This window comes from Trachurus japonicus, chromosome 19, assembly GCF_045865225.1.
Source record: "Trachurus japonicus isolate A0001 chromosome 19, Traja_1.0".
NCBI lineage: Eukaryota > Metazoa > Chordata > Actinopteri > Carangiformes > Carangidae > Trachurus > Trachurus japonicus.
Window position 1 is genome coordinate 13,835,225 of NC_140925.1, and position 27,692 is coordinate 13,862,916.

General features: G+C 43.7%; 1 protein-coding gene across 1 annotated transcript in view; it reads right to left on the minus strand.

Moving 5' to 3' along the window:
* dnah9 (dynein, axonemal, heavy chain 9) overlaps positions 1 to 27,692 on the minus strand; it is a 186,307-nt gene that overhangs the window by 140,714 nt on the left and 17,901 nt on the right. The window contains exons 13-32 of the mRNA XM_085760635.1: positions 26,395 to 26,541; positions 24,191 to 24,299; positions 19,968 to 20,209; positions 19,706 to 19,841; positions 17,027 to 17,223; positions 16,677 to 16,939; positions 16,424 to 16,585; positions 15,608 to 15,830; positions 15,188 to 15,354; positions 12,696 to 12,839; positions 12,370 to 12,529; positions 10,559 to 10,714; positions 9,180 to 9,312; positions 8,816 to 9,093; positions 8,334 to 8,464; positions 7,010 to 7,136; positions 6,439 to 6,591; positions 5,257 to 5,382; positions 2,911 to 3,150; positions 2,595 to 2,755 (exon numbers count right to left, since the gene is read on the minus strand). Of these exons, the coding sequence (XP_085616761.1) occupies positions 2,595 to 2,755; positions 2,911 to 3,150; positions 5,257 to 5,382; positions 6,439 to 6,591; positions 7,010 to 7,136; positions 8,334 to 8,464; positions 8,816 to 9,093; positions 9,180 to 9,312; positions 10,559 to 10,714; positions 12,370 to 12,529; positions 12,696 to 12,839; positions 15,188 to 15,354; positions 15,608 to 15,830; positions 16,424 to 16,585; positions 16,677 to 16,939; positions 17,027 to 17,223; positions 19,706 to 19,841; positions 19,968 to 20,209; positions 24,191 to 24,299; positions 26,395 to 26,541 (3,455 nt within the window). The remainder of the gene's footprint in view (positions 1 to 2,594; positions 2,756 to 2,910; positions 3,151 to 5,256; positions 5,383 to 6,438; positions 6,592 to 7,009; positions 7,137 to 8,333; positions 8,465 to 8,815; positions 9,094 to 9,179; positions 9,313 to 10,558; positions 10,715 to 12,369; positions 12,530 to 12,695; positions 12,840 to 15,187; positions 15,355 to 15,607; positions 15,831 to 16,423; positions 16,586 to 16,676; positions 16,940 to 17,026; positions 17,224 to 19,705; positions 19,842 to 19,967; positions 20,210 to 24,190; positions 24,300 to 26,394; positions 26,542 to 27,692) is intronic.

Below are 27,692 nucleotides of genomic sequence, written 5' to 3' on the forward strand. Positions count from 1 at the left end.
TTAATGAAGACTTTAGACTGGATTTAACTACAAATTTTCTTCTGATTATTTCATTTTAGCTGATTTTCCTCCTCATCCTCATCTTATTTTTTGTTAAATAACTTTATCTTCTGCTGTGTTTCCATTGTCGCAGTGTTACAGAGTGTTTAAATTGCTACTTTGCAAAATGAGGTATTCAAATTAACCTGCTTTGCCAAGAGGTAAAGAAATGTTTTTCTCCTTCTTTATAATTTGCATCATCTGAACTTAAAATGTGTCTTTAGGCGACGCTCAAACATCCAGTGTCGGACTTGGAATAAGGTTTTCATTTTCAGATGACTGTGATCTTCGGTGGCGTCAGGCTTTCACCCGACGGTGGCGAGATGCATTCTTCTCTCTTTCAACAATATCATGGAGCAAACACGCTTTTATCTGTTTTCTCAAGTCATGGATTAAAGGATTTGACACCCAGACCCCCCCCTTGGTCCATGGTCCACCGCTGAAAGGGAGCCAGTGGAGAACCGTGTGAGTGGTAGCGGGGCCGCGGCGAGGCCATGCACCATATGGTGAAGTCTTGCTACGCGGCTGCTGATCCAGCCATCAAAGCCCATTGTTTCTGCTTTGTTCAGGCTTCAAAGGGAATACTGGTCAGTCTGGAAAAACCACACAGTCAAACGCTGCAGTTTGCCAAAGGGCTCCGGGAGGCAGGTATTCATCTCTGTGTAGCTGAAACTTTATCGGGAGCACTGCAGAAACATGTGCATGTGAATGAACGAGCTGCTGGCACGGCGCCCGAGCTGAGCTGAGAGGCTCCTGCCTGTGGTGGGTGTACATAATGATTCCAACCCAGCTTCACAATGAGATAGGTGGGTACTGTGTTATCAGATGAAATGTTTTTATCCTCTACTCAAGTTTATAAGGGGGAAAAAAAATCTAAATCATCAACGCAAATGGACTTTTGAAAATGGACTAATAATGACTTAGGGATTGGCTCCGTGCTAATTGCAAATCCTTCAAAGGATTTCCAGATATTTGGTGCTTTTAGAGTGAGAGTGGCTGGACCGGCAGCTGTCCAACTGTCAGTTGTCCTCAGCCTAGCAACAGTAACTGTGAGCACGAGACTGAGTGAGAATGATGCTCTCCATCTAAAGAGGATAAAGGATGTGTGTGGGGGGCTGTCTTTGTCTCTTTGAACTATGGAATGGATTAAACTGTGTTCTTATGTGATGTGGCAAACTAAACTAAACATTAACATAACCAGTGAGTAGCGATGAAGCTCCCTGACCAGCATCACTTCAACAACCAACAGACTATTATTAGCCCTGTTCAGCTAGCAGGCTAATGGCAGTAGCTCTGTCCTCTCTTTTAAAGAGGAACTACAGTATGCAGGAATTTTACCTTAACTATGCTTCAATTCTACCTTAATGGAGCAGCTTCAGGGTCCTAGTGCTGGTTATATCAATGACTTGTAACTAGTTCCAGGGAGTGTGGAGGCTCTCTGCCTTCCACCTAGCGTCTCTTGGCTGAAAACCAACCCGGTGTCCCAGCTCTCGTCTCTGCGGCACCGCCACACAAATGTAACGAGCCCCGTAACCCGTAATCTCTTGTTTATGACAGATAAAGCTTGATTTATGCTTCTGCGTCGCGGCGACGGCGTAGCTACGCCGTTGACGCAGACCCCTACGCGGCCCCGTCACCGTAGCCTGACGTGCACCTCCAAAAAATCCTGACTACGCGTTACTACACAAATAACGTTATCCACCGCTCCATGGATTGATTTCTCACCAGCTTTGCTGAAAACGAATGCACATGGAGGAGAGGAGGGCTAGAGACACAGAGGAGGAGAGACCGGACTTGAGTAGTGCCCCTTTAATGTGGGAAAGACACTCCAGTGACCCCTAGGACCTGATTAATCACTGAGACCCCTTTTCCACCAAGAAGAACCTGGTGCTAGTTCGGTGCTGGTGCTGGTTCCAGCTCTGGTTCAACTCATGTGCCTCCAAAGAACAGGTTTGCTCTTCCTCTGGTGTAGAGCCAAGCTCCCCATGCAGTTGCTGCTCCTGTCTTTGCAAGCCAGTGATCCAGAGCTCTTGGCGGGCCTGAAAATTAAAACTCGGTCCGACCTGCAGAAGCCTCGACCCCGACACGGCCCGTCTGACTAGCATTAAGTCTTGGTCCGAAATATATATGTAATATAATAATAATAATATGTTTTACCCTATAGACCTACTCCTTCAATCTACATGGAACTGTATGCAGGAGAGTGAAGAACCCTTCACGTATCAACCACCTCAGACCAACAGAACCAAGGAGGAACTCATCTATTATAATGTGGAGGTCACTCAGACCTCATCCACACAGACACACCTCCACACCCTCCTGTCTCTGTGCTCCCAACGCAAGGAGAAGAATCTTCCCGTCCACATTGCTACATCTGCAACACAGTCCTCCCTCCCTCCCTCTTCCTGACACTGGGTGAACCCCAGCCTCACCCAGTGTCAGCTGAGATTGCCCCCATGTCTTCACCTGTCAGGCAGCGGAGGAGCAATCATGTTGTTTTATTGCCTCTCAGTCCAAACAAAAGCCACCCCCAAAAAAACAAGACACCTCCGTACCTGTCTGTGAGGGGAGTGATGACTAATCGTGGTGTGTTGCCCAGGTATTCGTAAGAGTAGACAAACTGGGCGTCGCAAATGTTGGCGAAACAGTGCCTGTCCCTGTCGGCCCAGCGGTGTCTGAGCTGAGACAGCCACACGAAGGCCTGAGAACTCTCCACCTTTAAAAAACAAGACAGGACAGAGTTGAACAGAGAGCGCCACAGCCCAAAATAATCGCAGCTTTCCCACCTTCTAATTATGGAAATGAGATAACATGCTTGAATATCTTGAGCGCATGACTCACTGGTAACAGCCCCCTCCCCTCCCTCCTCACCTTCTGAGCGATCATCTTGGCCACCACGTCTCTGGCGTGGACGTCGATGGTACAGATGGTCATAACCTTCTGTCGGTCGCCCGGCGTGAGCTGACCAATCAGCATGGAGATGAGGGTGTTGAGCTGGGACACCTGTTTCCTGTAGTATTCCTTCATGGCGTTGTCGTAGCCCTCCTCCAGACGGCCGAAGGCCATGCCAACGTCTGACGTCCACCAGATCTGAGTGCAGGTCAGCGCCACCTGATCCCAGCACAGGAAAGGAAGCACAGATTGAGATGGCATGATGTGTGTACCGTACTGTATGTGTATCCAGATGTGAAACAAATGTACTGTAGGACCTGCGCCAAAGGAGAATTAAAGATATCAGCATACATTGAACTAAAAACCCTGTGTCTTAACAATCTCTTTATTTCTGCAAAAGTTTGGATTGAGATGCAAAGTTAATTTCTGAGCTCGTTTTTGCTGATCAGTGTGAAAAGTGGGCTTCAGTGAGCACTGGATGGGCCGAGTGGTTTTTATGTGACCTGCCCATTAATCTGTCAGAGGCGTAATTTCGGCTGGAGATCAGAGGGAGACGTCCCCCTCACTTTTTAGAATCCTATTTTCATCTAACTGACCGGTTGTTACGACCCACACAAGAGAAAAACTGGGTTGATAAAAATGTTGACACACTCCTTTATGTTCCCTCACGTTACAACCAAACTCTCTAAGAGTCATGAGGTTCCTGCAGCAGAGAGCCACAGGTCAGACCTGAGCCTCCAGACCGGAAGTAAGAACTAAGCCTTCAAGATGCTCTGAAAAAGATCTCAGAATATCATTAGGACGAGTGCAGGATGAGTCATTAAACGTCTGAGTTTGTTTTATGTTTTGGGCTTTTTGCCTTTAATTGATTGGATAGTTAAGAGAGACAGGAAATGGGGAGGCAGAGAGAGGGGGAATGACATGCAGCAAAGGGCCACCAGATTCGGGATTCGAACTGTGGCCTCTGCATACGGGGCGCCTGCTCAACCCACTGATCCATAAGGCGCCCCCATCTGAGTTTGTTTTTACAGAAAGGGAAGATACATTGATTTTTCTCAATACTCAAAAATGTATTTCTCTTCATATATAGTACTGCTAATACTTTAGCTGGATTAGCATTATGGACATACCATACCAGCTTCATAATAATGTGTTATGTTAAAGCAATAGTTCAACATTTTGGCAAATTGGCCTATTGCCATAATCCCTATAGTTTTAGGAGTAGGTGCATCACCTTTAATTGTGCAAGCTGTTTTTAGATCGGCAGAGCAGAGACGTGAGCTCCTCAGCTTGGTATTTCCACATTTCCCTCATCAAACTCATCAAATACACAATCCAACAACTCCAAAACACTCTCTTGGAGAAGTTGTGACCTGCACATTCACCACGCTATGAAATAATAACATATGATTATGTAACATTACGACACATGAAGCAAATATTCAGAACTACTCGCATTTTTGAAGCCACTCCGCCCAGCAGCCGCGTCTGGAATGTAGTTCCGGCTACGCATTAGCCTCGAAAACAACTCCGTATCATAATGTTTCACGATTATTTCATACAGTAGTGTGGTGAATGTGCAGGTCACAACTTTTGGAGTTGTTGGATTGTGTATTTGATGAGTTTGATGAGGGAAAGGGGAAAGTACCATTCGCCTCCATTGCGTTAGCTGAGCAGCTTGCGTCTCTGTTCCGCCGATCTAAAAAAAAACGTGCACCAACAATTAAAGGTAATGAACTTACTCCTAACACTATAGGGATTATGTCAGTAGGAAAATTTGCCAACATGTTGAACTTTCCCTTTAAAATCATGTTTATTATTTGGGTGGAGACCCCTCTAGCCTGGCTGGCATCTCAGTGTCAGTGATTGTCTGTGACCTGGATACAGAATTCCATCTTTTTTCAAGGCCATATCCTGGACTTCAGCAGCCTGTAGTTTCAAATAGTGATAAATGTTGCCTGTTATCCAAACAGAATCTGTTGCCAAGTTGTGTGTGTATCCACTGTATCTAGAAATCACACCCACTTCATGTGTTGGTATCTGCTACTCTAATCTGTGGCGGCTCAGAAACTGATGGTCACAGATTATGGAACATTTTGGAACATCGGACGATAAATGAACAGAAGGGAAGATTTGCTCCGTAAGTGGAACGCAACCCAGCAACTGAATTTTTACCTACAACTGGTAAAAGCCACATGCAAACCAGTGATGTCAGGCAGAGATAGTCAATGTGTGTGTGAGGCTTTAGCAGAGTGTGTGCACTGGACTGAAATATCTCAGAGAGAAACAGTTCAATCTGGTTTCATCCCCGCAGAGCGTGTTTACCTGAGCTGGATACTCAAACAGCCACTGCTCTCTGGGTTTGTCCTCGTAAGCCGCCACAGCTTCCGTCATCTCGTGGCGAACTGTGGAACGCATGGTGTCCAGCACCCGGTTCAGCCACACCTCCACCTTACACACACACACACACATATGAGAAAACAAAACCCAAAAACAGTGTCATGAATACAAATGAAGAAAAACATTGCTCTGTCTATCAAGTGAGCACCAACGGGCTTTCTTATCAATGGACCCTAATGAGGTCATTAATAAGCATTAGAGTGGATGTGGAGTCAGGCAAATACTATGGGATGTAATGGAAAATTAATGGATTTATGGGCTTTGATATGCAAAACCCCAGGGGCATCGACAGTCTCAATTTCATTTATAACCTTTATTGTGTGTTAGAATATCTGTATTTGCTGCGTGCTTTTCCCTCAGTGTCTTTTCCATCACAGAAAACAGCAGGTAAGAGAATTCTCTCATCTGTTCATCTACAGTACCACGTCTGTGGATTCACTGAGACTGATGAAGATGAAGATAAGAAATGTGGAAATGAGCATTTAGCTCAGTCCGTATAGAAGTTAAGCAGGGTTCCCACACGTCCTGGGAAACCTAGAAAATAGTTGACCAACTATCTAGTCATGGAAAACACATGAAAATTGAGAAAAAGGGTAAAATGTCCCGGAAAAGCTTGAGTTGTCCTGGAAAATTAATTATCACATGGTGACATGAGCTACCAGAGCTCTATTTGACTTCTTCAGACCCGACTAAGGATTTCTTTTCCAAAGATGTGCCCGTCGAGAAAAGAGAGCTGTTTTAGGTGTGGTTTAAAACCAAAAACAACATGATAAATTTGTCTTAATTTCTGAGCACGTAAGATATTATTTCATAGATAAGTTAGAGCCATACTGTACTGTAGGTTGCACATCTTTAAATCAAACGTATGGGGGTGAGGGAGATGAAATAAATATAAAAACAAACTGGTTGAATGTACAAAAGAAAGTACAACTGTCAAACTATAAATTCTCCAAAGCATGAATGGGACGGGGCGATGTGTAAGGCCTAATAGTATGTCTCTCAGACTGTAGCAGCTGAAAATGTCCTGGAAAAGTCCTGGGAAATGATTAAAAGAAAAGAGTGGGAACCCCGTTAAGGCATCCCAGTTCCCCAGCAGGTGTGTGTTACCTGGCCGGTGCAGTCACAGGCCTGATTGAAGGGGACGTATTCCTCCTCTTTGCTGTACATGCCCAGACCAGTTTTAGAAGGATTCCCCTCTCCATCTGCTTCAAACTGCATCTTAGCCATGTTGTCAAACAGCTTAGACAGATGCTTCTGTACCTGAACAAACACACACACACACACACATTAAGGTCAGACTCAATTTACAGTGGGCTCATGGTCCGACGGGTATTTTTCTTCACCGTCGCACAAATAAATAACGTTTCATTATTGCGGTTCAGAGGTGTAGGATCCACGTTATGCTGCATGCCAGCTCACATCCTCTCTGAGATATTCAGAGGAAAGTTGTGCTTAACAGAGATTTATTCCCTGGAAATGTAAAAGACAACGTCCTGGTGATGGAGGCTGGAGCCGGCTGCCAAACTACGACCGAGATTGCCCCTGTGTGGACGCTGAGGGAACTGCACAAGGCAACAACAGCAAAGAAGCAGAAAAGTCCTGCACAGAGAGAGAGCCAAGCCAAAGATTCATTGCTGCACCTCCGGCAATAAAAAAAAAAAAAGTAAAGTGAAGCCACCTGATGTGGGTTGGTCCCATTAGAGAGGATGTCCAGCAGATCGGCCGAGGAGATGAAGTAAAACCTGGGGAAGGCCAGACGCTTGGTGTCCAGATATTCTGCCAGAGCTTTTTCACACAGAGACAGCCTGCAGAGAAACAACACAGTGTCACACATTTCATTTCATTTATTTCAGACAGATTACAAGTACGCAAACACCCTGCGAATGGCAATGAGGGAAAATGAAGCTTCAAAAGCTGGTGAGCCACAGCCCGGTCACAGTGTCATCAAATACAATTCCAGCCACAAAATACCTCAGTCTTAATACCTATTACCTTAAATGCAAAAAGAATAACTAGACAGTCCCAAAGCATCGATCGCATCAGTCCAATTATCAGATTGGACAGCAGCCAACACCAGAGTCACAATGATCTGTTAGGCTGCATGATAATTCTTCATTGGTTATAAATGAGGGTGAGTTCAGACGGTGGTTAGTGTTTATACCGTGCACACCTGCCACTTAGAAAACCTACCTATAAAAACCTGAAAATCTACTTTGAACTCACGTTATTATTATTGTAATAATCATCCGTTCACATCCTGGGAACGGTCCCAAGCCCCTTGGACATTACAGTTTTTTCCAATTGCTAACGCACTAAAATGACATCCATAGCACAGATACATATAAACTGACACACAGAGAGCAGAACCTCTTCTCAAGTCTCCAAAACTTTAAACATTTTCTGCTTTACACACATTTTGCAACTCAAAATGGCACTGAACACAGTTCTCTGCATTAGACAACAATCTGACATAAAGTCACATGCTTGCCATTTCAAAACACTGCCATTCATAATGACACTACATGAGCAATAAACTGTATGAGCCACCTGGTCAAACACCTCAAGGGTTAATTGTTAGCACTTCAATCTGTAAGTGAGCACTAAAAGACCACAGGTGAGCATATTTCTTTCCTTTTTTTTTTACAACAACAATGGAAGACGTTGCAGAGAGAGGAAGAGGCAGAGTTTTTCTATTTTTTTCTGCAATTTTCTTTTTTAGTTTCCTGTTTTGTGAGCATATTTTTGTTCACTCCAATGTAAATATATCTGCTGTGCATATGTTGCACTGACTTGTTTGGTTAAAAAAAAATAATGTTACAGTACTGTATGTGTGTGTATCAGCAAATATTTCTGTGCATGTGAACAACCTTAAGAATTCTCTACAATTTGAACTATTTTAGTTTCATGGCAAGTCTAGACTCAGACGTGAGTATCTGTGTGAGGGAAGGTCAGTGTGAAGAAGGACACAGAATATCACTGAGCCTCGTGGAGCCAGCTCTCACCTGCTCTGAATGTCCTCCAGTTTAGCAAACAGGCCCGGTTTATTGGTGGCCTCTATCACGTTGGGCGTTTGGTGCAGGGCATTCACCAGCTCTTTGAAAACTGAATCAATTCCCTCAAAGCGCTTGGAGTCCTGCAGAGGGTTTCAGGTGGAGGGAGGGAGGGGACCAGGGAGTTTAGGTTCCCACAGGAAAGAGAGAAAGAGAGAGAGAGAGGGAGAGGGAGAGGGAGAGGGAGAGAGAGCAGAATCACAGGTTTAAGTGCAAACATCTGGGTTCAAGTGCAGCCCAAACATCGTGAGAGCAATTAAAAAGGTGTGTAATCTCAGCTCCTAAACCGGAGGTGTGGGCTAATTAGTGCATTCTTAATTAACATCCATTAACAGTCATGCTATCTGCGCTCATATGGCAGGTTAAGGCCTGAGTGTGTCACCTGAAAGAGCAGTAATTAAGCGCGTGTGAGTGTGTAGGTGTTCCTGTGTGACCTCAGGCAGCTGTGAGCGGATGTCCTCGGAGCCGATGAAGATGCTCTCCAGGTGGGTCCACGTCCGCTGCACCTCGAACCAGATGGAGATGACGGAGTCGGCCACGGACAGCTTGCTCTGCCACGACGACACCTCGTCCATGAAGTGGGCGACGTGCTTGGACGACATGAGGTTCTGCAGCTGGACCTGGTTGTCTTCCAGCGTCTCGATCAGCTCCTCGTCCGTGCGCAGCAGCGGCACCCGGGTGCGGTGGTGTGGCTCGTACTGGAACTGCATACCTGGAGAGGGGGGACGGGACTACTCTGGGTTAACCGCTCACATGACGGCAAGATGGAAAACTCTGAGAGCGAGTGCCTTGCTGTACCGGTCCACGTGGAGTTGAGCTCAGAGAGAACCTTCTCCATCCCCATCTCTTTCACCGCCTTGTCCACGATCCCTCTCACTTCCTCCTCAAAGCAGTGCAGGTTGAGCTGCAGCAGGTCGGCCAGAGTGGTCTCCTGTTCACAAAAAAACCACGTCAGCACTTCACCCACACCTGGTATAGGCTGCATTACAGCGATGTCACAATTACTGATTTTCACTATTAACCGCGGTATTAAAGCTCCAGTTGGTAAGTTGATGAAAGTAAACTCCGCAACTTGGTCGGAAATTTCAAGACAATACACCTTTATGAACCTCTGCGAAGTGCACCCCGCACACACAGACACACACACACAAAGAAGCCATAAATGCACCCACAGAAGACGTACCGTATCCATAGCAACCGGAGATTCCAAAACAATCTCACATCTCTCTCACCATTTTTTTCATTTCATTTTATTGTTTATTTGACGAGGACAATGCACATTAATGAACACACATCACGTCATGTATGCCGGATTTAGCTCAAAGCTAATTTCCATCCGTAGCTCTCACACTTAAATGATCTCTAAAATACATAAAGTTAAACATGAAACAATCATTTGCAATATTTGAATCAATATCAGTGTATTATTTTAGTTTTCTCCAGTTTTAGAGTGAAAAAGGGAAACAAAGCAGCAGCCTGCAAAATAATGGGAAACCCAGGAGACATGGAGGCATGCAACTGTATTACAGGTGTGACTACTGGTTTTAGTTTGACAGGGACACTCTGTTACACTGTTAGACCTCCATCACCAAATACAATGCCACCAGCAGGAAATGATTGATATTACTGTGGTAACTCAGTGCCTGCAGGTGGCTCAAATATGAGTCTTTAATGTCTCAGTTCAGAGATTATCTTAAAACAATGACACATTATGAAGTTAAATAAACAGCTCTTGTATTCCCTTTATATGTGTGTAGAATTCCTAAAACTATATAAAAAAAATATGCCATCAAATCCAGGTTGTCTGGTTGCATATACTTGCAACTTGAGATAAATGTTCATGGACACTGTCTAATGGAAAAAAGTAATTCACTTGTTTTAGTATTTGCCTTTAGAGGGAGGCTGGTGCTAAAGGATTAAAAGTTTTCTCCTCTTGTTACTTTTCTATAGGTGACTGAAGCAGCTGCTATAAGGTCCAACAGAGCTGGGGAAGAAAATAGGAAAATAACTGGAGTGTGTGTGTATGTGTGTCCCTCTTGATGCTCTCTCTTAAACCAGTGCTGCACTGTTAGCATCACTGCTTATATCAAATGTGAAAAAGCTGCTGTAACTGTGCTAATAGAAACAACACCATGACAACACTCAGCCACAGACTTCACAGTGATGTCATCTCTCACCTGGTCCATGGTGAAGCGGACTCCGGTAGCAGCCATCAGCTGGTGCCAGTGTCGGGCTCGTATGGCCGGGTTTTGGAGCTCGGCCACGGCACGGAGGGAGGTGAGGAGGTTCTTTACCCTGCTGTCCAAACCAGTGTAGGCCTCCCATGCTCTGACCTACAGGAGACAAGGGCCAACGATCAGGAGACAGGATTTGGACAGAGAACAGGAACCAGAAGCTGCAATTTAGTATTAAATCTTAAAGACATGTCTGTGATATGTTTTGGTCAAAATACCCCAAGGATCAAACATCACAGCTCTTTTCATCATCTCAAAACAGCCCTGTTCAGCAGTGCCTGTCCCTTTAAATCAGTGTTTTTCAACCTTGGGGTCGGGACCCCATGTGGGGCCGCCTGGAATTCAAATGGGGTCCGCTGAAAGGTCTAGTAAATGATTTTTTAAAAAATTAACTAATTATTATTCTTTTTAAAATTAGCAGTACAGACACCACACACACAATCTTAAACACCTGTATTCTACACTTTAACTTAATATAAATTGAGCATCTTGATCTTGATTGACAGCCACGGGGTCGCCTGAGATTTGTGATGTCAATTTGGGGTCACGAGCCAAAAAAGGTTGGGGGACGCTTTTTATGCACATGAACCACTGTTTGCCCCCCCCCCAACCCTTCTACTGTTATCAGGTAGGGGTGGTGGAAAAATACTGATATCACTGGAAGACAACTGGAGGAACAGCTCATAAAAACCACATGGATTTCAACCTAGGTAGGCTGAAAATTACAGATTTTTTTGTCAATTCTAACATTTTGGGGGCCGGGAGGCAAGACAAACACCTAAATATATTGTATGTTAAAGAGCCTTCAAAAAGTGATGTTTCAATAATATGTCCCCTTTAATCTTAGTCGTATTTATTCTTCTGTGTTTGACTACGATGCAGCAATGCATATTTCTACTTGAGTGTAGAGCTATTCAATACTAATGCTGTAGATAGGCCTACACACCTGTATGTAAAATACTTTTAGGGATAACTAACCCATATGTTTAACAGCTGAAATTATCTAGCAGCCACAATCCACCTGGAAAAGTAAGATCCACAGAGGACAGAGCCCCCCACCCACCATCAGGCTGAGCACACGAGGTACACCCCTTATAATGTGAAATCTCCTGCACAAAGTGAAATCACTTGCTTATGTTTGCTGTATTTGCACAGGTGGGACTAGATTTGTACTACATCTACAGTATATTTGTATATTACTTTTTATATTTTTATATTACGTTTTGTTATATTACTTTTACCTGAGAGAGGATGCATCCAATTTGTGTTGTGCTTCACTGTACAGTGACGATAAAGGAATTCTATTCTACTCTACGTGACATTGTCTGGGGTCATTAAAGCGTAAACTCCCCCAGATAAAACAAAGAGCAGGACAGAGCTGCCAACATCAGTTTTAACTCCAGGCATTCACGGCTTCTCAATACTGGTGTTTTTGTAGCTTTTAAAAACAGATCTCAGTGTGTTGACTCCTGTAAGTGCAGGGTATTTTTCTGACTACAGTCCACTGCACACTGCTTAAACATGTGGAGAGATCCCAGGCTTGGCAGGCCTGCCACACCTAGTTAGATTTACTAAGGCTTTGAAGGGAGAGCAGTTCAGTGAATGGTCAATCACAGTTTGAAGTTATTTATTCATGTCAGTGTTTCAAGATTAATTTTTCCTGACTACCCTTTTTTCCAGCCTTGACTTTCCTCCCTGTAAGATGTGTTAAACATCCATCCACCATCCATCCGTCTCCTTCCCCCCTCCCTCACCTCTTTATCCAGGCTCCGGATATCTTTAGAGAAATGTTTGCACTCCTGCTCCATGTCCTCCACGTGGATCTCCCTCCAACGAGTCGTCCGCCAGGCGGCCATGCTCGATTCCACCATGGCGATCATGTCCCACAGCTCCTTCAGCAGGCCCACCTCGCGCCTCGGGGACGAAGGAGAGAGGACAAAGCAAATTTAAAGCAGCGTGAAAACAGAGGCGCTTTAGACGCCGACTGTGAATGTAAAAGAGTGTCTCTGCCACAGCGGCTCATTAGTTTCAAATTTGGCACAGGAGCGTGATGCTTTCTCCTTCCAGCTTTGGGCTCTACCTGCATTGTCGAAGCTGTTTGTACTCGGAGACGGTGACCTCGAACAGGCTGGCAGACTCCACCAGGGAGGCCATCACCGCCTCCCGCTCCTGGATCTGCAAGTGGAACGTATCCAACATCTGGTGGGGGCTCTCGCTGTCAAACCTGGACGGATGCACGAGAGCACGCAGGCAACCATCAAAATACACACACACACACATTTGTGCAACCCCAGTATGAGTCAGACTGTGTTTAGACAATGAAAGGCTGCAGTTTTGCCAAGCCTGATTCGCCTGCAGCGACACCAGACCTAACTGCACACTGTGACAATTAACAATGACTTTCCATGACATTAATGGGAAAATAATCACCAGGTTATTAAGAGACCAATTATACACATAACTAATCTGACAATTAGACGTTATGACGAAGCATCTCTACCTATGAATTAATTATCATTACATTGAGATTCAATTAGCCTTGTCGGATGTGAGCGCCTCAAGATAACACTTCTCTATTATCAGTGAGAAGATGAGCAGAGTGACAGTGAGAAGATGAGCAGAGTGACAGTTTCATCTCTTTAAAGGTGTAAGATGAACTTAGTCACCAAGAAAAAAGCTGACTGACTGACTGACTGACTGACTGACTGACTGACTGACTGACTGACTGACTGGCGCTGGACAACTCCATTCAAAGTGCCACTACTGAGAATTTACAGTCAAAGCAGCAGTGTATGACTATTTATCAATTGCTTATAACAGTGGTTCTCAAACTTTTTACATCAAGGACCCCTTAACTGACACAAATTAGACCACGGACCCCCCATTGGACAAAATTTGGAAGAGAACACCAGAAATACACAAAATTAGAGAAATTTCGGGGGAAAAATTAAATCTAATGTAACATTACATTTTTTTCCAGAAAGTGATACAATTTTGAGAAAAAGTTGGGGACCCCCTTGAACCCTTTCAAGGACCCCTGGGGGTCCCTGGACTCCACTTTGAGAACCACTGGCTTATAACACATAATACATGAGTTGTTAGGCAGATAAGCAGATGTTACGGCCAAAAGGGGTCCGGCCGTGTTTCTCTCTCTCTGCTCCCCTACAGCTCCACCCAGGCCCTGATCATGGAACAGGATCCACCTGGCCTGCTTGAGGAGCTTAAAACCCTGCAGCTGGCTGTGAACAACACAAGTCGGTTTACAGTGTGCGCCGCTAAACTTTCCACTTGCACACTTCCATTTTAAGTTAGGCGCCTCTGTGCTCCTATCTGGGGCGGTCGCAGTGGTTAAGGCGGCCGCCCCATGTAGAGGCTACAGTCCTCAACGCAGGCGTCCCCGGTTCAAATCCCGCGTCGGGCAGACCTTTCGTGCATGTCATTCCCCCTCTCTCTGCCTCCCCCTTTCCTGTCTATCTATACTGTGTGCTATCAAATAAAATCAAAAGCCAAAAAATATACAAAAAAGGTTTGTCTGAAGCCCTGAGCAAACATTCACGGCGATGGTTCATTTTTGTGTTGCATTCGAAACTCTGACTGCTGGTTGGCAGCAGTCGTTCAGCTTCATCTTGTGAGAGTACCGGTCTCTGGCTCATCACATAGGTACTCAAGCATTAGTCAACTTAGCACAGTCAAAAAAGGAAAATACATTATCACGCCACACTTTTGCCAATACAAACCCCTAATTTTTAATTATAGTTATAAATTAATACTTCCTCTTCACTGTCTTCACTGTGAGTGACAGGTCATGTTCTGATGGAGATAATTTGCTTGAATGAGTTTATTCTTAATGAACACATTTTACTATAGAGAAAAAGACAAAGTTTCCAAGTTGCTGCTTCTTTTCACTAAATGCTTTTGAAAAGAGAAACTGCCAGCAGGGGAACTCAAACACAGACGAATTGTGTTATATCACCAAGCAGTGAATCAGTGACAGACCTGTTCTGGTGCGTTAGGGAAATGTAGAAGTCCTGGTTTCTGTGTTAACAGGGTGGGAAGTGTGACATTCATTTTGTTTTACTGAGCTTTCTAGTGAGCTTCAGCTCATTGTTTATCTTTTCAAGCGGCAAATTTACTGTTTTTGACTCTCATCACTCGGATTACATTGTTTTCAGATGTTTCCATTTAAACAATTCCAACAGATGGAACACATACACACACTCACTTTAATCAGCTGATTATAAAGAAGAGCTGCTTGTTATTTGTAAATTCTGCGCTGTGATTTAAGAGGGGCGCTCCACACACAGACAGAACACATCACTTAGTCCTGATGTTTGTCATCATTTACACTATGATTGTCATGATTACAGCTACATTGGGCCATCAGTCACTCACTGTTTACACACCAGTAACAGATGCTTCATATGAGTTATTGACAACTACGGGAATAGACGCTCCATTGTGCCATTCATGTAGTGTTTATATGGTGCTTAAAATTGTAATCATGTGTGTTAATGGAAGTGAATTGTTTCTAATCAAATTCTTGGAGGGAAAAAAAATCGATATTTGTCGTACCTGAAGGGCCCTTTGTTGCGGAACTGCTCCCTGAAGGTGTGTTGCTCCACATCGAATGACGCACACTTCCGACGCAAGCTGGCCACCTCAATGCCCTGCAGCGGCGCCACCTGTTGTTTGACCAACACCGCCTGCTTCTTCACATTGTTCCACTTCTCTGGCAACTCCTACAGACAGACAGACAGATAGGTAGATAAACAGAATGTTACAGAGAGATGGAGATAAAGAGGAGGACGGAAAAACAAGGAGGGCAGAAGTGACAGATGACGAATGACCAGAGGGAAGAATACGGAACAGAGACGAGGCAGAGGACGACACGAAGGGAAAGTAAGAGGAATGGCTCCGTCGCAGCTGGAAGAAACACAGGAACACACACATGCTGGTAAAAGTAATGTGAAGCCACTGAGCATCAGTCCTCACCTCCAACTGTTTGTAGACCACATCAGGAAGCTCCTGCTCGTACACCTTCAGCAGGGTGATGGTTTTCTGCAGAGGCTCAAACATGGCGTCCGTGGTGGTTTGTCGTTCTTTTACAGCCAATAGGTGACCCATGACCACCACCAGGCCACCGTAGTCGCCCTCCTCCACACGCTGGCCCAGGCCAACCGCGGCCACGCTGACAAACTCCTCCAGGTCTGACAGACTGAGGAACGACAGCCATGATGATCAGAGAGAGCATTTTCTCAATTTAGTTATGAGTGGTACAACTCAATCAGCTGTAAGCCCACAGGATGTCATCAGAGAGGTTGTACATGTTAGATGGAAGGAATGGTACAAATTTGGGGCTCAGCATCCAACAGGTGTGGCAGATGTAGTGGAGGGAAGGCTAACAAACTCAGTAGCGATTGTTCAACATTTTGGCATATTGGCCCATTGCCATAATCCCTATAGTCATCGCAGTACAGTAGGTTAATTTCCTTTAATTGGCGGTGCAAGCTATTTTTAGAACAGCAGAGCAGAGACGCGAGCTGCTCAGAGCTACGCTACGGAGGCTAATGGAATTTCTTGGTTTCCCTCATCAAACTCATCAAATACACAATCCAACAACTCCAAAACGCTCTGGTGGACAAGTTGTGACCTGCACATTCACCACGCTATGAGATAATAACAGAACATTACGAGACAGGGGCAGTTTTTCAGCAAGCAGTCTCTGCATTTGCCTCGAAAAGAGCTCTGACAGGAATGTGCATCAGATGAGCACAACTTCAGAGTATATTACTGTAAATGTGGTCTCACCTCTTGGTCACATGGTCCATTAAGTGCTGTTTGAACATGAAACTCCACTTCTTGATGACGTTGAGTAAGGCACTCTTCATGCTTCGCCCATCAACCCTCATCCACCCATGGAACACATGCACTGGCTCCAGACCCTGCACCTCTTCATAGATCTTCTCATACCTAAGAAGACAAAAAAAAAATTCAGTCACCAAGTTGGATATGATTCCAGAGTGCAAAAAAATAAATTCCTGGTCTCTGTTTGAATACCTACTTGTCTACTTGCTCCTTAAAGTTCTCCAGAGTTGGTGGGCTCTCTGGGACTCCCTCCTCAGCATGGACCTCCATCTCCTGGCTGGTGAGAACGTGGCTGTAGAGGAGGAACTGACGCATGAACTCCTTCCTGTCGTCCACGTACAGATAGCTGTAGCTCTCTAAGGAGTTGCGAAACTCGCAGCACGTCGCCATGACGCCCTGCACGCGCTCCATGAGGAGATGACGCATGTCTGCCAGGTCGGCCATGTCCTCCATGTCAGCCTGAGGAGAAACCAGTCACCAGCCAGTTTAGATGTTAGAGCTGGAGGTGAAGTGTAGATGTTGGAGCTGTGTGTGGACCAACAGTACCTGGTAGTGGGGAAAGGTGGTGTGCTGGGCGAGGCGAGGCACCAGTGAGGACATTCTGAACACATCGTTGATGAGGCTTTCCACCACCTCAAAGAGACTGTCTCCAGACCCAAAGTCCAGGGAGGGACTGAAGACCATGTCAGGAACCTTCAGGTCCAGCTGAGCCTCGAACAGAGGGGCTACACCGGCTCTCTGGTCTATGGCCAACAAACAAAAAAATTAGAAACACTAGAAACACTTCCAATGTAAGTGAGGTCAAACATGACCTGCAACACCAACCATCTCTGCTGCATGACCCTTCATCCCTTCACTCTCTTCTTACCTCTGTTTTTCAGTCTATTTCACCTTGTTTGCCACTTTAACTGAGTGTGTTCCTCAGAGGGAGATTAACATCCAAAATATTAGTAATAACATTAGTATTCATTATTAATTAAAATGGTTATCAAGAAAGTAAGAAATAAACTCATTGTGTTTATCTGTTCGTTTAAACCTAATGAAATAAATGTTTACTATACAGTTTTCATTAAAAACAGGGACTCTCAGACTCAATGGATGCTACACTTATATTTTCTGTATTATCTTGACCTCAAAAAAGGAATAATACTTTAACACAGTATAAACAGGAACATTAATTCATTAACAAAATAAGGTTTAGTCACACAGGCTAACACAGCACAACAGATGTTTCCAGTTAGTGATTAATTATAAGTCCAGTGTTCATTCTGCCTTTTGCTCTGGTTTGGTCCTGAGAGGTTTAAGGATGGTAAATGTCAGGCTGACTGGAGCTTGCTTTGTCCGTTCAACAGTGGGTTTATCAAAACTTTGTATGTAGTTTCATCACATTAATCCTTGAATCCTAGTTAACGTTCATATTTTTGAAGAGGCTCCGTCAAGGTGTTACTGAGATATCATGTTCACAAGAATGGGACGAAAAGAATGACGCACAACTTAATACCTATGGAGCTCTGGCAGCAGCCACCACAGAAGCATAATAATGTGCGCAGCTTTGAAATTCTGTGCATGGGCTCCAGATCTTGTGAAATATTTTCAGTTTATAAAAGATAATCTTTTGAAGAAATACTATAGGAGGAGGTGCTGAAGCTTTATTCTGCTCTTATCGCGCTCAGTTCACGTTCAGAAAGCCTCCTGATCATCAAAGACATTTTGAAGCAACACAAGGAGGAAGGACAGAGGCAGGAAGGAGGTGAAAAAACAAGGAGGAGAACTAGTGGCCACAGTGGCAGCCTGGCAACAATCCATTACATCTTGAACCACATCCCAGTTCATCTAAAGCGGTTGACAAAACTCCTGCCAGCAAGCAAGTCCAGAACTATTTCACGTCCACAGCCAATACAGGCGGACACCCAATTGACTTCAAACGCCCTGAGGACGTGTTGCTAAGAGGCATTCCAAGTCCGTGCTGGCTGGGAAATGATGTTTTTCAGTTTATAGTGGAGTCAGAGGAGTGAGGGGAGCTGAATGTGTACTACAGTACATCCAGGGTTGGCGGGAACATTCTGGCACCGAGGGAGCCGTAGTAACGCTATCAGCATCACCACAGCACCGCACGTAGTAAAGTGCGAGTGTTTCTAGTCTCGCTCACCAGTAGTGATGGGAATAACGGCATTTAAAATAATGGTGCTACTCACTGCACTACTTTTTAATCAAAAAAGTTACTGTTTCCTCCTTTACAACGCCGTTGTGATAATAAAATGCACCGTTGCGCCGTTACTTAACTCAAGAAGTCCCATCAGAAAATAATACACCTTTTTAAGTGTAGGACGTTATATACACTTTTCTTCAGTTCATTAACTGGTCGGAAAAAGCCATTTAACTGGAATTAACCAACGCAACCAACCACTGCATTCCTCCACACAGGCAGGTTCTGCGACGCGCTGCATCACTCCGCCTCTTCCACATGCCACTGATTTAAACAGCTCAGGCGGAGTGATACAGCGCATCGCAGAGTCTGTCTGTAGAGGAATACTGAGTGAGTTGGTTAGCGCAGTAGTTAGATAAACAGGGTTAGGGAGGGAAGTCCAAGTCATTTGACATATTTGAGCATTTTATAAAAAAGTAATGCAATAGTTACTTTCCTTGTAATTAGTTACTTCTATCATTGAATAACTCTGTTACTAACTCAGCTACTTTTTAGGGAAAGTAACTAGTAAATATCTGATTACTTTTTCAAAGTAATGTGCCCAACACTACTCACCGACTGGACCGATTCCAGATAATATCTGTGGTTCCTGTTGTCGTTTCCTTTCTCCGAGGGGACTGTGAAAACTGCAACAGGAAGGCGGGACTTCCCCTGGGTGGCTCGTTCCGGCCAATGAGAGGCAAACTTCCCCGAGATCAATCTAGAGTGTTTCTGAGGGCGTTTTCACATGTGAAAGTCCAAACCAAGGTCCGAACCAGGGTTGGTGTTTCTGCTACACTGTCTACATGTGATCCAGTCGGTTCTGGTTTCACTCTGCATTAATGTGAGGACACCAAAGAACCTTTTATGACATACTGACGTCCTGTCCTCATCACCTACGTGTGCTGCGTCTACAGGTGTGTGTATGACGCAGTCGCATCACCAAAGCTCCGAGACCACCTCTTTTGAATGGACCGAATTTCGAGTCTTTGGTCCAGACCAAACGAGGTTGGTGTGAACGCTCCCTGAGAGTGTCCTACCTGTGTTGTCCAGGAAGAACTTGAGAGAGTGCTGGATGCTGCTGAAGAAGCCGTCTATGACCATGTCGTCCACATACTCCACATAAGCCTTCCACTCCTCAGAGGACGGCTCGGCTCTGAACAGCTCCAGGTTGCTCTGAGAGGGGACGAAGAGTAACACTGATGCTGAATCATCACATTGACAAAGGTCAGAAACTGATTTTATAATAACCACATATAATATGATGAGGTCTATTCAACTTTCCACACATCTCTCAGCTACCTTCAGCAGGAAGTGGATCTTTTCCCCTGAGGACCGGACCAGATTATAGAACCTGTCCAGCCTCTCGGCCCTGTCCTCCAGACTGAGCAGCGTATCTTTTTTGCCCTCTTTCCTGTCAAACACGGGGCTGGCCCACGACCTCATGCAGTTCTGGATCTGCTCCACATGGTCTTTGGTTCTCTGGAGTCGGCTCTCCAGGTCGCAGACAGAGTCTCGTAGCTCCTGGATGTACTGCCAAATATCTGCAGGATGTGGTAAAGAAGGGTAGAAAATAAAAGAATAAAATCTACTATAAATAAAAGCATATGACTCAAACACATACAACACGTGTTATTCTTCCTAAACAACACCACCACCCACATAGCACAATTATCCTGCATTACAATTAGCAAAGCAATTAAGACATATTTGACGATGATGTCTCAGTTATGTTAAATAACCTGCTTCACAGCCTCTGGTTTCCTACTCTGAAGCTTTAATTTGCAAAAGGTCAACAAAATATAAACATAAATAGTAAACACCCATTTCATATCAGAATTTGTTGCAATTGGATAAGGATTATTTATTATTCTGACTATTTCAAGGTTATTTTAATACATTTAATTTCAAGTAGACTTCTATAAATGCTGCTATATGGATGGATTGTTGCCAAAACTAAAGTTTGTTGTGTTGTTTTGCCAGTGCAATGACAATAAAGTATCTTGAAATCTTTAAAGTCTTACACAGACTGTGTATAAGCCATTTCTATGCTTAAACCGAATATATAAGCACTTTCAGTAGCATATGTCATGTCTACATTTTCAAAATCTTTCGAAACCATGAGTTCTTTTCTCAAATTCACAAACCTTCAAGGATATCAAGGACCCATGTGAACCCTTGCCCTTTCATGGATCAAACCTAGGACAGTCAGAAAACCTCACAAACTGTCCATATGTACAAATATCTAGAAAATACATATGCTGCACACACATAAACAACAGAGAGCAGATATGTGTGTGTAGCGTTGGTTGGTACAGTAAACACTCGTCTTATTTCTGCTCTGCTCCCCTGGGACTCCTGAGGTCGGAGAAAGTAAAACATGCCTGCCAGCACCGTGTCAGTCAAAGCGTATCAATGATTCAACACTCCCATTCTTATTTATTTGTATCTTTCCTTCAACATGCACAGCCTCTGTTCATATGAAATCCCTCAGCGCAGAAGCCTGCACCAACTGCGCACATGACACAGGTGGAGAGATATCAAGCAGCAGCAATGTTCCTATTATAATCTGTCAATATTCATACAAATAAATATCAGTAGCACCGACATGGAGCTGATTGTATTTTTATCATTTGCTGTCCTGTCTTAAATATCTGTGATAGGAGGCCATGCTGTATTATATAGCTATAATATTTTATGTGAGCAGCTGGAAAAAGGATGTCAGGATGTCCACAGAAAGACACAGAAATAATGGTGAAAGTATAATACTCGAGCATATGGGGGCCTGATTTGTTTTGTTCTGGGGTCAATCTCACATGTGTGATTAAAAGGGGACATGGAATGGAATGGAAATATCACTTTTTGAAGGCTCTTTAACATACAGTATATCTGGGTGTTTGTCTTGCCTTCCGGCCCCCAAAATGTGAGAATTGACAGAAAATCTGTAATTTTCAGGCTCCCTAGGTTGAAATCCATGTGGTTTTACGAGCTGTTCCCCCTGTTGTCTGACAACTAGTTTTTGAATTTCCATACCACCCCTACCTGGTACTGTACCAGTAGAAGGGGTGGGCGGGGCAAGCAGTGGTTTATTTGCTTTCATTTTTCTGAACAGGGCTGTTTTGAGAGGATGAAAAGAGCTGTGATGTTTGATCCTTGGGGTATTTTGACCAAAGCATGTCACAGACATGTCTTTAAGACACCTGGGGACTTCTTTAATTTGTGGAAAAGGGACATAAAAGTCTCCTTTAAGTCCAGAGCTGCAGTGAGGATGTGACTTGTCTAGAGGATTACACCTGAACAAGCTTGTTTCATCCAAACATAATCACTCACTGACATTTATCAGTTGTTCTGCCCCACCCAGTAATGGCCAACCTCTTCAACATGACTGTACCAAGAATAAAGACTTGTGTGATACTAACACCAGTGAAAACACAATGGATGGATGAAGTGATACTGTATGTAATATATGTATAATGTGAGTTTGTGGCACCGTTGACACTTGTTCAGACCTGCTCCATCCATCTCAGGTGAACAGAGGTCAGTGTGAGGAAGTGTGAACGATTCCAAGACTCATTGACAACATTCAGAGGTGGTCTGGACCATGTGTCCACCGTCTTTTAGCAGCATATCCTGGGCCACATTGAAGGACAAATGACTCTACAGATGTCCTCCATCATACTGTAGTTTGGTCCCATTTCATGATGAACAGAAAATATTTTACTATTTCAAATGCTGAGGTAACACCATGTCCCACTCTATCTCTGCCTCCCCCTCTCTCACTCACTCACAGTCCCACTTCCTTAAAGACAGTACCTCTTCTGTTTCATCAGCAGTCCTCTGTCTCAGTACAACAGCCTCTCTCTTCTTCCCTCGTTCATCTGCAGTACATCACTGTCTTATAAACACCCTGACCTGTGGCTAATCTGATCCAGTCTGGGCTCCCTCCTGCCCCTCTGTAAGTTGACCCCAGGTGTTACACTGTTAGCTCTCTGAATGAAAATGCCTTTTGTTCCTACAGTTCTGATCCACCTGTTATCCCGTATGACCACATGTAACCCTTGGTCAACTGTATGTAAATACAGTGATTATGTAAATGTTGTATGTAAATACAGCTGACCACCTCCCTTCTCCTCACCTGCTCTGTCCTTCACTCTGAGTCAGACCTGCTCTGTGTCTGTAGGCTCATTGTATTCTGAAATACCAATCAACTCACAGCTAGAGCAAACTGTGAACTATGGAAGTGAATTGACTCTTGGGAAGTGAGACCTGATCACTCGCTGTCAGGCCGGCACAAGGAACTACATAGAGCCTTTGGCTATGTTTACAGGGAAATTATCTGAAGAGAAAACGCATAAGTGGTGTTGCGTTCTCCCTCTTTATTCTGCGTTTAGACAAGTGTTTTTTGGGGGAAATCTGCGTGCATAAGTTTGTGGAATTCGATGTTGTATGCACGCCAGGCGGCAGTGTGAAAAACGGTCCACGCACCTGCGTAGAACCTTCCTTCTATTCTACTTCTCTCCCTGGTAGCGCAAAATGGAAAATCAAAACCAAAACATGGCGAAGCAAACAAAAATTGACAATTTTGTCTGGACAGACGAGGAGGTGGAGTTATTGTTCCAAACAATGTTTGATCATAAAGCCACAAAGACAAGTCGCATACGCGACGTGAGCAGATCAGAGCAGACTTTTGCATTTTCAAGTGGGCCCTAAGTTGGAAAAAGCTGGGAACCACTGCTCTAAACTAAGTGAATGAGCACCTCACCCAGAATGTTGAACTATCTATTCCTTATCATCAGGAGAATGATAATGTTTCCAACTGCTGCTACTAACTACACATTGAGGATTACAGCGGCTACAGAGATACCAATGATTTGCAGAAATCACTCCATTACTTCTGCCGACCTCCTGCACGCTGTACCCGCTGCTCTTTATCACCGTGCATGACTCCAAGTACATAAATAAGTTCAGTGCACAGCAGCGGTCTCCTAATCAGTAATGAGACAAGATACACCTCGCTGTTGCTGCACTATATCGCAGTGGAAATAACAAAGTAACACATCCATTACATGTAGTGTTGCAGAAGAGCTGTCAGCAGCTGAAATCTAACACTAAAACTCTAAACCTGTCTCATGTGCCCACATAATTCTGTCAAAAACACACAACATTGTATAAATACATAATTATTAAGCATTTTGTGGACTATAAATTCAGTGGTTTTGCTTTTATTGTCTTATCTGGGACAATTTCTGAAAAAAGTTATTTAAATGTAATTTTACAAAGCACCAGATGTGACATTCACACACATCCTTTGTATTGTGTTGCAGCCAGAAGCCTCATATAATTATACCTTAATATCTGGACACATAAGGCTACAACAGCAAATCTGCATGGCTACACATGAGAATAAGTGAGAAAAATATGTTTTCTGTAACATGGCTGAGCCCACCCTTCAACGGTAAAGAGAAATAAGACATATAAGTGCAATATCTGCAGAACTACATCTGCTGGTATCAGAGTGTCCAGACCTTGGCTGTTCCAGTTCAGACTCTCCTCCGCTTGTTTGAGCTGCATGTCAATGTCCCTGAACTGGCCCTGGATCAGAGGACGCTCCACGTTGAGCACAGAGTGCATCACCTGCAGCCAGGTAATGGGAGAGGAAACAAAACACAGAGAGATGTGATGTGATTTCCAGCTTCCAATAAGCGTGTACAGAATTCTCATTTTAATATAACAGCCGGTGAAAGGCCACACAGGAGCCCAGAGCAACCAGACGGGGCGTCGTCCTCATTACAGGAGCCATCCATGTTGCTGGGACTTAATTGGACTTGAGCTTTTTAGCCACCTGAAGCGATGAAATGCTCTATTTTAAAAGCGTAATCGTCTGTGAGCGAGGCAGCTGTGATATATGTGGGTGAGCTGTCCTCAGTGTGGCTGAGTTAATTACATCACTGATTGCTCTTGTATTGTTTTATGCTACATTACTGAAATTGCCATTTTGCCCCCACGCCCAGTTTCTTTTACAACCCAGAGCAGAATTATGCAGCAGCATCTTTTATGTGCTAATTGGTTCATTTAAATCATTTAGCAAACACACACACACAGTGCACATCATCATTTGCATAATTTGAGGGTCAAATTAAAATACTGTACATCTGCTTGTCTTCTTTCTGCATCTGCAGGTGCACAGGTAAACGTCACTGATATACACCATGTTTCTGTTTTCACTATTTTTGCACAGTTCTTGCATCATTGCACCATTATTTATTTATTTACTTATGGATATTTTAGATGCAGATATATATTTTTATTAAAATTGTTTCTATTTCTTTCTTCTTATTCTGTATTTGCACGAACAGAAATGCTGCTGTAGCACCATCATTTACCATCCTGGGATGGATTCAGCATCTCTATCGCTATTTTTCTTGATAGAGTTTAATGCTTTAAGATTTACATCAAAGATCATCAATGCAACATTTGAAAGGAAAAGCTGATGGAGGTAAACGCTAGCCTGACCTGGGATTGTGCTAAATTTCACCAGTTATCAGCCTCATCCGAATATTAGGCAAGTAATAGGTACTGTAGTGCATTTGATGACATTCAGATGCATATGATTGTTTTGACATGTTGCCGTGCAGTGTGTGGGGTGCAGGGATTGTTCAGGAATAAAACACATTTCCAAATCCCAGCAGCCCGGTGAACTGAACGCTCAGGACACATGAGCATGGGTTGCTGGTTTGACTTTTTGTCAGTGGGACATTTTACAGCATTCCATTCCCTAGGTGCACTGTCTCAGTTCACTATCCTGTCAAAAAAAACAAACAAACTAAACCTTCTCCTCACGTTCCTCAGTGCAACAGTACAGTAGTATTGCAATAGTTGCTTCTGGGGTGTTTTTTGTGGCTAAATAGACCTTGGTCTGAAAATTTAGAGAAACGATGATTCACAGCTATACAGTACCAGGAGGCCCACGGATTTCCACCACTTCTTACAAAACAAAAAATGCTTAGATTTGTCCTCAAGCCAGGTCAGTATGAAAAGCTAGATATAGCAATTTCTCTTTTTCAAAATACAAATGTAAATGTTTCACCAACATTAGAGGGTTTCTTTTTTATCTCTGCAGAGCATGATCTTCACAAAATATTATGGTGATCCAAACAGGATGTGATGTCTTGGATTCAGTGCCTATATGTCCTGTGTCATATTAAGATGTGGGATCAGTGTAGCGGGTTCTTAACGCAGATTCTGTGAGATCACCCACATGTTTCTGGAGAACCGTTGTGAAGTTGATCCACTGTCGCCATCTTGGCAGTGTCTCAGCTAACATTAGCATCTTTAGCACAACTAAACAATTGTTGAAAAAAAAAAAAACTGGAATTTTGCTTAATTTTTTTAATATTGTAGCACAGACTTTCTGTTAGTCAGTCGATAACATTTCTGACTCTAGTGGCCATTAGAGGAACTGCAGTTTTGCTACTTGGTCGTGAATGCTAATTCACAAATTTACTGTATTTCTCTGAATTACAGGTAGATGTTACTCAAAGACGCTTAGGTATCAGTATGTATTACTGAGGAACCTTAGTGGATGTTGCCACCCCTATAACACTGGTGTTCATGTGCATACAAAGCCATATTCTGCCAATTAAAGACATCTGTTTTAATTCAATTATCTAAATACCGGAAAACTTGACTTTACGTGACTTGACTGTGAAGTGGAGTATTCCGCACAAACCTTGTTGTATCGCCCCACTGTGAGCTCTAGGTTGGCCACATACTGCCACAGCTGCCCCCTGGTGGTGTAGATCTGTACTGCAGTTTCAGGTATGGCCTCAGTCTGTCTGGCCTCCAAGTACTTCACCTCCCTCAGCACAGACGCCAGCTGAGGAGAAGTAATAAAAGATGACAACATTCAAAATTTAAAATTTAAGCTCATTTGACAGCAGATGAAGATTTGAAAAACACAGACACTATGTGGTAGACTTTTGGTGTTGGTGGGAGAAAACATTTTCACTAAGGTTCAGATTAATCAGAGGTTGGTTTGTGACTCTTTAGGGAAGCATGGCCCAACATCACTGACTGGCTAACTAATTAAAAAGATGAATGTGCACAGGACACACAACCTTACTCAAGGATTTATGCAGCTGCAGGGTAGAATGTGACACTTACTGGAAGATATTTAATGAAAGAGATCAGCTTGATATAAAGTCCAGGCGGTAACTATTTGGACAGTAACATATTTTCTGCTCCTCGGGCTCTGAGCTTCAGCGCATTATACCTGACATAAAATAATGGATAAAGCTTTAAAGTGCCAAGTCTAAACTTTAATCTGAAAAGGTTTACGTCAATATGGAGAGGAGTGTGTGTGAGATATCACCCTTTTAATTCATTGTGCCCAAATTGCAGGGGTTTAAAAGTAATTTGACACTCGTCTAGTAAATGTTTCTTGAGCGAATTAAGTTCATGCACTCGTGAGTTGGGAGTAGACTGAGAGCTGCTATTTGGAATGTGAAATGGAGTGTGTCTGTCAATATGAAAAGTGCAGAGGTGACCATGCAAGGGAAACAGATAAGCAAAGCAAAAACCCATCAGAGAGATATCACAGCTTGGTGGGTTGGGTACACAGGAAAAGTAGAAAATAACAAACAGTAATATTGATAACAATAATTTTCATTGTGAAGAAAACCCATTTGTGATTGTACATGTCAATACTGTTCTTCGGGATGAGGACAAGACACAATAACCAATACAAATTGGGAAAAAAAGATGGACTAATAAAACTGAACAATGGAAAATAGAAAATGCAAGCAAAAACATAGGAACAGTTCATGACCTGAAGCCACCACCTCATCTGTCCGACACAGTGGGGGCTTATATGGCTCCAGTGGAACTGAACAGTGTGATGCAGACATTGCTACAGGACTGTTCTGTGCTCAGTTTCAGTCAAATGCATCAAAACTCAGCACTAAACTTGGAGCACTGTGTTTTAGAAAGGCTAAATCTTGCACACAAGTCCCTCTACATCGATGTAAA